This window comes from Melanaphis sacchari, unplaced genomic scaffold, assembly GCF_002803265.2.
Source record: "Melanaphis sacchari strain LSU unplaced genomic scaffold, SCAv2.0 Contig221_pilon_pilon, whole genome shotgun sequence".
Taxonomy (NCBI): domain Eukaryota; kingdom Metazoa; phylum Arthropoda; class Insecta; order Hemiptera; family Aphididae; genus Melanaphis; species Melanaphis sacchari.
In genome coordinates, this window is record NW_020271098.1 from 1216688 (window position 1) to 1229918 (window position 13231).

The following is a 13231-nucleotide window of genomic DNA, read 5'->3' on the forward strand; positions in this document are numbered from 1 at the left end:
GCAGTCGATTTATAATTATACATTATACAGCTTACAGGATATGTTCCAGTTAATTTTTATATCAAACTGATAAATATTGTACCCTAAAAAGTAAAAACAAATTAATACAGAAAAAAAAGCTAAAAGGTTCTGGAGGATAATATAATTTCACTCAAATCATGCACCGTTGGTACGTTACACTAGTAATATTAATTATGTTCTGGCTAAAGTTAACACAGGTCAATAAAATCGTAGGTAATATTACGTCTTTGAATTATGTATAATTTTTGTTAAATCTTTGCATCGAGTTACGTTAGTATGGACGTGTAGGTAAGATGAATAAATAATAATAATGTTATATTTTGGGCGTTTTAGTAATGTATGACCATTGTACATAGGTCAAATTTATTTAATTATAGATTTATTATCTTTATGTTTCAAATTTTCAATGCTAAATTGTTTTCAAAAATGCACCTATATTTTAACGTGGTCAATGGAAAGGACTGAAGCACCACTAAAACTTTAGAACCCTGATGGGTACCAGGGTGTTCGTTACTGACTCAGATACTCGTTTAATTGTTGAGCCAAAATGTGTTTAGTGTTGCATACCCATCTATATAACAACCATACTGGTACTGGCCGTACTGCTGCAGCGATAAATTTGTTGTAGTTTTGAAATGATAGTAAAAATATACTTAATATACAAAATAAACTCAATTTCAAAATATTTTAATACTGCGCGATATTTCTAAGTCACAAACAATTAATATTCTTAAGACATTTGACGTAAAGATGCTCTGGATTCAATGACTAAATACATTTAAAAATGGTGTTTTCACGGACTCTCTTTTATTAAACGAATCGGGTTTATTCTTTTGGAGGACATCTGTGCGACTGTGTGAAACTTGTTTCGTTGGTTCATGCTATAAGCCTGTGCCGAGTTTGTGCCCCACAATCACTGTCTCGATAACATAATTTATCATTCATATTATGCACTTCCTTTAGTTTTTATTTTATTATCATAAATTAATTATCCATTTACCAATAACCATCCGGTAGGTATTACATTTTTATTTGGTCTAACGATTTTTTTCCTGTAGATTATGACAATGCTTAGCAGGTTCATACATGACGAATCTACAATATTTGTGAGTTCGTTGGCTCATAATATGGTTTTATAAAGTTTATACCGTAATTCGTAACGCTTTTACACATCTACTATATTATATTTGTGCGTCTGCGATAAGAAATTCCATGAACAACTCTCAGCGTTTAGGTATATTTACATTAAATTATTTTCGCGTATAGTCACGAATAAAACGTCTAAATACTAAATCGGTTCGAACGTAAATAAAATTAATATGAAGTATACGTATTGCACGAATGCGCCCGCGCGTGTACTATAATATATTACCTATAAACTATATTTTGTGGTTTATATTCGGATCCACAAACGTTACCTCGATTTCATTGTATGTAAATTATTTTGATTAAAAACAATAGACCCTTCTGCGGTCAAAAAAAATTTCAAAAACTTTGCGCGCGTGTTAACACTATCATTTCTACGCTACGCTATAGTGAGTAACAGCTGCGAAAGGTAGTGCATAACACTATTCTATAGGGGCACCCCGCGAACGCGTTTGCCCGGTATAGTATTGATTTCCTCCGGTCGCCATTCCAACCGACAACCGTTTACACAAGTGGTGGCGTATGACGACATCATTTTCGCTGTAAGGTCGCATGCAGACGGTTCGCGCGCCCGAATTCATAATCGATATTTTATTTTTCATCCACCGATTTCCGTATAAATCTCATCGGACGGAGAAAACAACGGCAACAATATTATTGCAATAAATGTAAAAACAAACGGAAAATAAAATCGCCTGTTTCGTCGTTCGCCACGATTAATATTCTACGATTTAAGACAAATATGCATAAATTTCGCTGCTAACGACAATAGTAATCATATATTGTTATCGTCACACGTCCTCTGTAAGCTAGCTGTTTACACCGCGTCGCAAACGGTCGTCGTGGCCACTATATTATGTACTTAGTGAATTCCTTTTTAATCTAGTCCGCAGCGCTCGTATCCACGCACACTATCACCGTACGCATAGAGCGTGTGTGTCAATACAATATTATAAGTTAGTTTTTTTTCTACGTGAACACTCGAATTTTTTCGAAAATTTTGTCGGACATCCTGTAACGTTCAATCATTATGAGTCTCTCGGAATCGGGATGGTGAGTAACTATAATTATATTACATATTTTTGATATTGCGGGCACGCCTCCAACATTGTGTTATCGTACATCTGTAATATCTATGTAAAGTTAAATAGTAATAATTATTACATATGTGTACATTTTGGCTATTATTACTATTATTATTAATATTATACTTTTTACCATCGTTAACATTATTTTAATAAGCATATTTACCTTTTATGTTTTATCATTATTAATATCTTATTTAACCAGTTCATCTTAAAGGTGTGGAATTTGCATGTTCCAAAATCTGATTAGAAAATGCTTTTGGTAGGATTTACCAAAAATATCATGTTATGTCTGTTTATTATTATGTCATTTTGAAATGGTTTCTCTATAGCTAACGTCGTATAGTCTATATTCTATGATATTGATGAAAATGAGCTAGGATAATAAATAATTTTATTATTATTTGTTGGAAATACATTTTTGGTTCCATATTTTAGAAAACATTAAATTATAGTTCCGCAATTAAAATTCAAAATTTAAAATAATTTATCTAATAACTAATAAGACATGTATTTTTGTTTAGGAATACGTATGATGCTCCAGGATTGAACCGTTGGCAAAACAACGCCAATGGCTCAACTGTAGCTAAAATGCAACACAAATACTGGGTAACTAAACAGCAAGTATGTAAAAAATTGGGGAAAAAGGACGACGAATTCATAGTAGCTTCGGACGCTGAACTTGATGCTAAACTAGAACTATTTAAGTCTATTCGGGGCAGTTGTCAACATTTGCAAAGGATTGTCAATAAATACGATGAAAAAATTTATAGTGAGTATTGTTTGAGTTCAATCCATTAACTATTTATTTAAAACTTTTGCATTTATAAAGAATATGTCATCACATATCTAACTTACCGACTACTATTGTATTGATAGAATAGTTTATACCAGTGGTGCGCAACTTGGGGGCCGCGAAATTTTATTAGGGAGTCGTCAATAATTTTACACCAAATGAAAAAGTTATATATTATGTATATTATTTTATAGTTTTATATAAAGTAAAATTATATTGTACCATCGATGGCTGTGTCACTCGTAATATTATATTATATTGTAATGTTGCGATAATAAGTTCTATCGAATTGCGCAGTATACATGGGTTATTTTTAAATTGAATTTAATCAGTGATTTTATTTAATCTCATGGTTATTTTTATTTTTTTTATGTTTTGGATTAATTAAATTAAAGAAATATTAAAATTTAACGATTTAATTTTTATGAATAAAATGTTTGTATACATTAAGACATATATATATATTAATTTACATTAAGTTAATATATATTATACACTTACATAATGTTGGTAGGAATAAGAGGGAGTCATATTATTAAAATACATAATTTTGGGGGTCGTGGATCAAAAAAAGGTTGCGCACTACCACTGGTTCATATGCTTGCAAAATAGTCCGATGTGTTACATATATAACAAGTAAAGTATTTTACATTTACATCTTGATAGATAACAATATATTTTTTTAATATGATATAACTAATACTAATAAAAGACACGCTATTTGTACTCAAATCTAAAAATATAGTAAAGTGATTTTCTAATGCTTGTGAATAAAATTATATTATTTATTTTTGAAGATTTAGCATATGAAGAAAATCAAATGGGCTTGTTTTTAAAAAAATCTGGAAACAAAGATCAAACCAAAGCTGGTGAAATGATGCAAATTTTGGGAAGTTGTATGGCACAGTCAGGACAAGAGAGAATTGGTTTACGTACGCCACTAGCCAGGTTACACCAGGTATAAATAGGATTAGAAAATTATAATTATTAATTATCTTATAATGTTATAAAATAAATAAAAAACAAAAAAAGTCTTAAATTAAAAAGCAATGTAAATATAAAATACAATTCCTATAATATGTACAGTTGATTATTATTTATTACCATATACAATTAGTATATAATGGAGAAAAAAAAATATAAAAGTGATATTTCAGATTTTAATTTATCAAAATATTGAAATAGCACGATAATTCTAATTTTTTTTTATTTTACATTATTTTAAAAGGCAAAAATTAAAACTATCATTTAATTTATTCAAACCCATTACGATATTATAAAATAAATAACAAAACAGCTGCAGATTGTCATTTTTAAAATTTATAATGATCTAATATTTTGAACTGAACCAAAGTAAATCTATGATCCGATATTTTTAACAAAATAATATAAAATTAAAAGTTGAAATTAACTTTATTATAGTTGTATTTACAAAAAAAAATTGTGACTTATTTTAAATTTCGTATGATCATTTGTTATAAGATATTAGATCTGTCTTTGTGTTGTAAATGTGGCGTATGTACGTAATGTATATTTTGCAGATTAATGATTTTTCGAAAATAATATTATTACTGAGCTGATAAAGTCGTTCTTCTCTTACTCGAATAGATGATTGAATTGCATAAATTCATAAAATGTTATAATTTCTTTATTTATGATTTGATATTAATGTGTTATACAGGAAATAGAAACATTTTGTTTAAGAGCTGTAGAAGATACACAGAGCGATGTGAAACGTATGGAAAATGCCCGTACAGACTACAGGGCTGCTCTGAATTGGATGAAAGACGTTTCTCAAGAACTAGATCCTGACACCAATTCACAATTAGATAAATTTAAAAACGTACAGACCAAAGTAAAAAAGTCCAAACAGCAGTTCGATCATCAAAAATTGATTTGCTTACAAAAAGTCGACCTGCTTGCCGCTGCGCGTTGCAATATGTTTTCACACGTCCTTATTTTCTATCAACAAAGTTTACAGCGATTTGCCGAATCCGTTGCAGCATCGTTTGAGCACGCAACTAAAGATTTTAGACGTAAGCCTAAAGATTATATGACCTAACCTTATCAGTTACACTAGATATTATTATTATATTCATTTTATATAAATGTATACTGTTACCTGCAGTTTTATGTCAGGAACTGGAGTAGGTACATCATATTAAATTGCATTTATATTTCGTCTTATCAAATCAATAACCATATCCTGTATCTTATTGGTGAAGAATATGTTTTCGTACTTACGTTTAGAATTAATTAGCATTATATTATCACACAACTATTATTAAATTCGTATCTCAATACAAAACAATTTATGGATATCTTTCCGTATGTTGCGGGGTCCAACCAGTTCTTCCGAGATACCCCGAAGACACTCGACCCCTATATCGTATGTCTCTTCCGGGCAAGAAACCCGCACATCTGTCCTGGAGACCCTCCCAGGGTGCCACCTCACCTCGGGCGCCGTATTGAGTGACCACCGCGGCCAGGGCCCAACGGATTATCGCCTGAGTCAAACCCCTTCTACTAAGGTGGTACAACAATTTATGGACAGTGAAAGAGTGTTAAGCACTCGATTAATTTTGATCTTCTTATTTTAAGATTGTAGTGTACCATAATACACTATTATTTATAATAAGCTATTTCATTCGAAAAAAGATTCACGAATAACGTATGCACAATACTTATAGTACGGTATCGGTAGTTGTGTACGTTATAATTCATTTAACATAAAAAACATTATCAATAGTTATATTTTTAATAACAATTTTTTTTGTAGCTAAACTATATTAATTTTATTACATAATTTTAAAATTACGTCTTAAAAGTTAAAAACTTTTATGGATTCTATCTTAAAAAATACCAATTATTCCAGAAAACATAACTGTTTAAAAAATAAATATATTGCAAATATAACTAATAACATTATACATATTACAATATAATATTTTTGAAAAAAAGATATGATGTTTTTTTTTTAAATTTTTTTATTCTTTTGAGTGACAACAAACGTAAATAGTATTTTAAATAATAAGTATTGATGTTAAACGGATCAATCGGTATTTCTATATGAAGTTTTTATTCTTTAATCAATATATAGCTAAATAGTTTAGAAAGGAATTAAATAGTGTTTTTTTTTTAAATTTGAATTGAATCATATAATTATTATAAATATTTAAAACTTTAATTATTCAAGATACGTTGTTTAATTAAATCAATACTATTGGTATCAATTATTTTCAACTCTTATTTCTGTTATTTTATAGGTTACACTTTTGCATGATGTAATTATTTTCACTTAACTACCTACCTATTTTTATTTTTTCAATTTCAATCTCTATTTGAATTTAATTTTTAACTTAAATAATCTTTCTTAAATAATATTTGATGTGTTCTAGTTAGTCGTTATTATGCCATATTTTCATATTTTACTATATAGATACCATTATTTATTTATAATATGATTATTTTTTAACCATAGAGTACCAACATTATGACTTCAAAATGATTAAAGAGTTGAGAACGGAATCTGTAAAAGCTACGTCCAAGACAGAAGATAATACCAATGATTCAAGGTATAAATTTTCTGTGTAATTTAATTTTAATATTGTTGATTTGTTTATTATATCTAAATTTAATATGTAGTGAATAATGCTTAAGTCATATTTTAAATTTTCCATTAGTTCGTATACGGAATTGGGTATTGAAGCAACTTGCGACCAGGTAGAAGAAACAAACGAATCCCCTTTGCTTTCGTTGTTTGACGGAAGCGAAAATTTTGGAAATTTCTTATCAAATCCTTACGAAAGTAATCAAGAAGAGAAAAACTCAGAACTTAAAGGAAACTTACTCGGAACAGGAGATGAATTTTTACCGTCCCAATTATTGTCGGACTTGTTATCCGGGTCAACTGGGTCAAGTACAGCCGTTAATACGAGTACTAAAGTGAGTTGATAATTTTCGACTGACGAAAGCAAACTCATTATTATAGTAGAGAAGGGTATAAATACATTTTTTTTCGGGAAAAGGGTAGCGATTAAAGAGAATGTTTTTACATTTTGGTGAGGGGGGCTGAGTCTTGGGAAGTTTCCCCTCTCCGATGTCAACCTTTCTATACAGTATAATATAATATGTGATAGGTAACGTTATGTTGATTCAGTTGTTGTCTTGTTGTCATTATGTATGAACGTATGAACAAAAAAAAAAATAAATAGTTTTATAAATTTGTAATTTTAAACAATTTATCAAATCTATTGATAAAATTTATCAAAGTTCACCCGTAAATGTTTTAATTTGACTGAAAATTTCATATGTTTCTAAAAAAATATAATCAAATAATATTTAGAAAATTCTTGTCGAGGCACTAAAAAATATTTTAAACCATTGCTTAATTTTATTGAATTCCCGGATAATTTTGGGTAAATTAAAACTCAGCTTAGAATTATTGTTCATTTAATGTAGTTTATAGTATAGGTGATCAACAATTATAACTCATTGAAGGCATTGATATAAATCTAATCACACCCACTTACTTAAGTTATTTTATACTTATATTTATATCTTTACAGAAATCAACCAGTTCATCAAATTGGGCAGATATTTTTGCTGATCTTGATCCACTGAACGATCCCAGATTGACAACAAAATTAGACCCATTAGATCTTCTTTGAACTACTTTAATTTAAAAAAAATTCTGTTTTTCTGCTTATTTATTTTACATTAAAAAAGATAAGAAAAGTGAATTGTATATGATTATGTATATAAGAGTTAATCAATAATGTGAATGCTTATAAATTTGTATAAAACAAATTTTTATACTAGCTTCAATATAAATTATGTTTAAAAAATATACTTTTATGGTACATATTGTGTTAATAAAATCATATATTTTATTACTTATAAATTTATAAATACATATAAAAGTAGCAAATTTTTGGTACGGAAATTAAAACTTTTTTATAAAAATTGCAGATTAATTATACTGTAAAACCATAATATTAAGAAAATGTAAAATATCTTTTTTATTTACTGACATGGAGGTTTGCGTATTTTATGGCTGACAGTTATTATTAAAATATTCCGCGATCCTGATGTTACATCAAACAATTTTTGTTTACTTATTGCGTTTTTTTTTAAATATCCAAATATCTCATTAGTTATAACATGTAGGTAACATTCATTATTCCATTAAATTAATATTCAAATACCGTCAACATAAACTAAATATGTCTAATTATCGTAAATTAAATAATATATTTTTAAATTATTTATGATAAAAATTATTTTATTATCTTCATAATATGTATTTAACAATTTTTTGTAATACTATTATAATATATAACTAATATTTTTTTTCTATAGGGAATATTATTATACAAAAAAAAATATTGTCATTTTAAAAATCTAAATCTAGATGAAGATCAGGTATTCCTAAATCTCGAACAAATAGGCCTCATGATATATACTTAAGTTATAACCAGTGGAGTATTGGTATGGATAAGCGAATATAAGCCGTATACTTGTCAGCAGATTTTCGATTTTCGGCGTATACCCAACGTAAAATATAATTTTATGAGTATACGTTTATAAAATAACTCGAAAATCAAATAAAAAATATTGTTTAGTTCACAGGAAAATATTTTTAAGGTGTTTTAATGAATTATTTATCTTATTTATTAGTATATGGTGTTTTAAAATAACATTTAATAAATTATCTTTTTAAAGCATTCAGTTTAATAACTTAGATATTAGTCTTTTGAATTATCGATTAAGGTACATTGATGCATGCATATTATATTAAAATAAAATTTTCAAAAGAATCATTTGTTTATAACAATTTATAGTAAAAAAGATAAATTGGTACTGATTAGTAATTAAAAAAAAAGTTTTTATTTCTAAAGAGTATCTAAATATCATGTAATAAGTCTTCACTATTAGAGCGTTCGTTAAGAATTTAAAAATTGCATTGTCTTTATTCGTTATGTGTATACGTTGAGGTTTAATTATTAATTAATTTATTATAAAACTATGAATAGTAATAATATTTAAAAAAATTTAATTTAAAAATCGCTTATTGTTTTAAATTTTGAATATTGTGATGACACAATGTTGAAACAAAAATATGCAATATATGATAACAATGTTTGCTGAACGAGTGGACACTGATACTTAACGTTCCCGGTCTTTAATTTTATAGTAATACATTAGAACTTAGAAATTAATAGATATAAACATGATATAAGGGATTAAGTTGTAGCGTAACGAGTGACGACTAACAAGGAAAAATTATTCGAGCGGAGTGAGAAAAAATTTTTAGGTTGACTATATACATAATTTAGTAGTCCGTATATCCATAAATATATTTACCAATACACCACTGGTTATAACTACACCAAGCTATACAGTTTCATACATAAAAATTACAAATCTTCATCAATTGGTGTTTTCAATAAATTAAGTGCGAGATTTTGGGAATCTAATTTTATTAATTTATGATAAATTGAAGTATCTAAATGACTCTTCGCTCAATCCAACAAGAACTATTTTCTAAAATATTCCTTTTTGGATTATGCTAATTATACTATCTACAAACGTAAAGAATTTAGTTGTTAAAAAAAAAAAAAAAAATGAATTAAATCTATACTTTTAGAAAAAGGGCTATCCGCTATATAAATGAAAATTGAAGTTTTTGAAATATCAGGTGCTGTGTTGATTTTCTTAAAACTTTACAAATTATTTTATATTATAGTTATCCATCAATAAATTTATTCTAAATTAAAACTTTTAATATTGTGTAATGTAATAATATAATTTAAATCTTACCCACATTTTTTAAAACTATTTTTTATCAAAATGTAGATACCTATATATTTCGTAACAGCGACTAAATTTTAAAAATTAAAATAATTTATACGAAAAAAGTATACGTAGTACCTATGTATTAGTATCATTTTATAAGAATATACTTTAAAACTTATTGTATTAATGAATATACTACTTTTGTGGCAGATGATGTCGCAGTACAGCAGGAAATCTGATTTTCTGAAGAAAAAAAAACATTTTCATTCCTATAAATACACCAGACAATTATTATACTATCAATTGTATATATTGACCTAAAAAAATAAAATAAAATAAAATAATGGTTGTTTCCATAACAACATTTTATAAACATTGTGACAATTATAAAATAGTAATAAGGGGTGATCAAGGTATGCGATTATAATACTCACAGAACAGTTGAACACCGACTGTTGAATCATTACTATTTAACTAATATTGATTTGTTAACTGAACGCCAAAAAGTTTTGTATAGAGTCTGTTTGATTACTGACTAATGACAGAGAAAACAAAATATAACGAAGACACGGTGGCGGTGTGGAAACTACCGTTAGTAGACGGTGTTCATGAAATAGAATTTGAACACGGAACAGCTACTGGTAAAAGAGTTATTAGATTGGATGGAAAAGTAAGATAATTTTTTTTAATTAATTACAATATTTTTCTATAATTTATAACTAGAGTTTTATGTTTTTTATATCTATTAACTACATTATTATCAGTGTCACGTGAACTGCATTATGTCAGTCTTTTCTTAAAATTCTAGTCAAGAAATAAATAACAATTGATCAATTTTTGTTTTTGTTTAATTATAGGGTGGACATAATTTTTGCAATAGCACCTAAATTATAATTTATATGAAGTATAGCACTACATAGTAGTAAGTTATAAGTGTTCTGTTTGGTGATCAGTTTTATCTAGATATTGTTATCATCGTCAAAAATTGTTTAGGAATTCCAGAACTCGGTGATTATGCGAATCGTATACTATATAATCACGAACATTTACTTTAGTAATTTTTTTATCCGTTCTCCTAAGTTTTAGATGTTAAATTTTTTCATCGATGATTTACTTCTTCAATAAAGTTTTAATGAGATTTTACCACCAATAGAATTTCATTAGTCAATATTTACTTCCCAGCAAAAGTTTTTTAGGTTCAACAAATTATTATATTAACTGTAATAATATCTATTTGAATTTTTTATTTTTCATGTTATTAATATTTTTTTTATTCAAAAAATGTTGATTAGTAAATAAATTTTAACTTAACTTTTATCTTCAATTTGTAGTATACAAGGATCAGATTTGTGTCTTTATTTTTTGAAATCTTATTTTTAAAAATATGACAATTAGCTTGAATATATTTAAAAATATTTAAATAATATGGTTTAATGATTAAAAATTCAACTATTATCGTCCATAATTAATATTTTTAAACATGACTGTTATTAAATATAAAAATACCTATTTAAAATTATAACTTTTTTCGATTAACTTGTATACAATATAGTACCTTCAACTCTTTGGCAACAATAGCATTCTTATCATCTTATAAGTTTAATGTGTATATGTAAAAAATTTCAGAAACCAGACCTAAAACTGTGTAGTTGTAATATCGTACATTATCAGCTTACAATTAAAGATATTGTTAAAAAAATTATTTATAAACAGGTACTAGTAATAATTATCAACTTCTATTTTAACTGCTACATAAATAAAACAAAATCAGTTACTTGTGTATTGATTGTTTCATATCACATCAACCTTTCCATTTTTCATTTTTATTCCAATTCCGTTCTTCAAATCATATTTCCATTTATATAGTCTACAAGCTTAAAGTTAAGTGATATAATAATTATGTGTTAATATTTCAATAATACAAAGAAAAAAGAATGCTTAAAGTTTTATATAAATTATAAATATATAAAAATAATAAATAGTTTTAATTTATACAATGTTTATTTTATAATAATAACAGATAGTGAGACGAAAAGAATGGATGTTTCGATTAGTTGGAGATGAAGTTTTTGATGTAGACAATGTACAATGCACTATCAAAGTAGAACCAGATGGGTTGTTTATGTACACATATGATTTGTTGGTTGACGGAAAGAGCTTAAAAGATTTTTGCGAATACATCTCAAAAAATCGATCTACTTGGTTAATTACTACGAACGACGGTGTTGAAAATCGAATTATTCTTGGTAATATTAATGAAAAATTATTTAAAAAAAAAAAAAAAAATCCTACGGATACTTAAAATACATGTGTACACGGATTCCGTTAATTGTGTATTTGAAATTAAGAACCCGTGTGTTTTCTTAACGTGTTCATAGATTCTTATATATCAATCACGTGTTAATTACACGGATTTTTCTAAATTATGCGTGTAGAAAATACAAAATTTAATTTATAATATATAAAACATTTTTATTAATTTTTTATCTATACTATTAAATAAATTTATCCTACAATAAAATCGTTCATTGCTCATTGTTACTTGTTTAACTTATTTAACTTATTTTTTAATAAAGTTAATTTCTAGAACTTACCAAATTTATTTTAATATATTATGATTTTTAAAGTATCAATGTTATTAAATACACGTATATTCCTAAATACCCGGAAATCCGTGTATTAATAAACACTACACGGGTCATTATACGTATATCCGTGTATTTAAGTAAACGAAAAATAATAAGTCCTACTAGCTGTATGTATAAAAACTCTCGCAATGAATAAATGTATTTAATTGATAAAATCAACTCAATTAGAAATAAAATAATTTAACAATTTGGCTGACTTTAGTAATATTATTAGTTATAATACTTTCTTTATTTTGAGTTAGGTTAGGGTTAAACAAGATAACATTTTACTCAGCTGTTAAACTTAAAATACAATTTATCATCTACAGAAAATAAAATTTGTTTTTATATATATTTCATGTGCTGGTAATTTTTAGATAAAGCTTCAATGGATATTATTGTAAACGGATCTCAAGTTACAGATGCAATGGTAAAATCTATAATATTTATTAATATTATAAGGCAATAATAATTTTAATATAAACTTATTTGTTTTTAGTCTGAATTTATTGAAAACGGTACAGAAACACATTTTGCTGTTGGTGAAATGTTAGCAACAATACGAACTGAACATAGTTGTGACAAAAAAATTGGTGTCGTGCACAGTCTATTCGTTAATGGTGCATTGATTGTAGAATTATAATATAATATGTATAATTTATTTTGAACTAATTAAATGTTATTGTTTAAAAGTTATATAAAATAAATTAGTTTAAAAAATTTAATAATTGTTATGTAATATAGTTTCACAAATTATA

At 26.6% G+C, this 13231-nt stretch overlaps 2 protein-coding genes across 3 annotated transcripts; both read left to right on the forward strand.

Annotated features, from left to right (window-relative positions):
- Positions 1-1649: 1649 nt before the first annotated feature.
- On the forward strand, positions 1650-7856 carry LOC112594136 (islet cell autoantigen 1-like protein). 2 transcript variants are annotated; one of them, XM_025338784.1, is made up of 7 exons: positions 1650-2220; positions 2777-3024; positions 3846-4006; positions 4730-5084; positions 6530-6623; positions 6732-6993; positions 7617-7855. In XM_025338784.1, exons 1-7 carry the CDS (start codon positions 2198-2200, stop codon positions 7716-7718), a joined length of 1245 nt encoding a protein of 414 aa, XP_025194569.1. In that variant the 5' UTR covers positions 1650-2197; the 3' UTR covers positions 7719-7855. The 2 variants fall into 2 exon arrangements, with proteins under 2 accessions (XP_025194569.1, XP_025194568.1); XM_025338783.1 differs by lacking the exon at positions 1650-2220 and adding an exon at positions 2450-2514 and having other exon boundaries at positions 7617-7856.
- A 2425-nt stretch (positions 7857-10281) lies between these two features.
- Positions 10282-13116, forward strand: LOC112594154 (fas apoptotic inhibitory molecule 1). The gene is made up of 4 exons (XM_025338810.1): positions 10282-10516; positions 11867-12092; positions 12851-12903; positions 12973-13116. Exons 1-4 carry the CDS (start codon positions 10385-10387, stop codon positions 13114-13116), a joined length of 555 nt encoding a protein of 184 aa, XP_025194595.1. The 5' UTR covers positions 10282-10384.
- Positions 13117-13231: the final 115 nt, after the last annotated feature.

Coding starts and splice junctions, on each gene's coding strand:
- LOC112594154 (XM_025338810.1), top strand. CDS start 10,385: ATGACAGAGAAAACAAAATATAACGAAGACACGGTGGCGGTGTGGAAA. Junction 10,517..11,866: donor TTATTAGATTGGATGGAAAA/GTAAGATAATTT, acceptor TAATAATAACAG/ATAGTGAGACGAAAAGAATG. Junction 12,093..12,850: donor TGAAAATCGAATTATTCTTG/GTAATATTAATG, acceptor GGTAATTTTTAG/ATAAAGCTTCAATGGATATT.
- LOC112594136 (XM_025338783.1), top strand. CDS start 2,483: ATGTTCCAAAATCTGATTAGAAAATGCTTTTG. Junction 2,515..2,776: donor CTGATTAGAAAATGCTTTTG/GTAGGATTTACC, acceptor ATTTTTGTTTAG/GAATACGTATGATGCTCCAG. Junction 6,624..6,731: donor GATAATACCAATGATTCAAG/GTATAAATTTTC, acceptor ATTTTCCATTAG/TTCGTATACGGAATTGGGTA.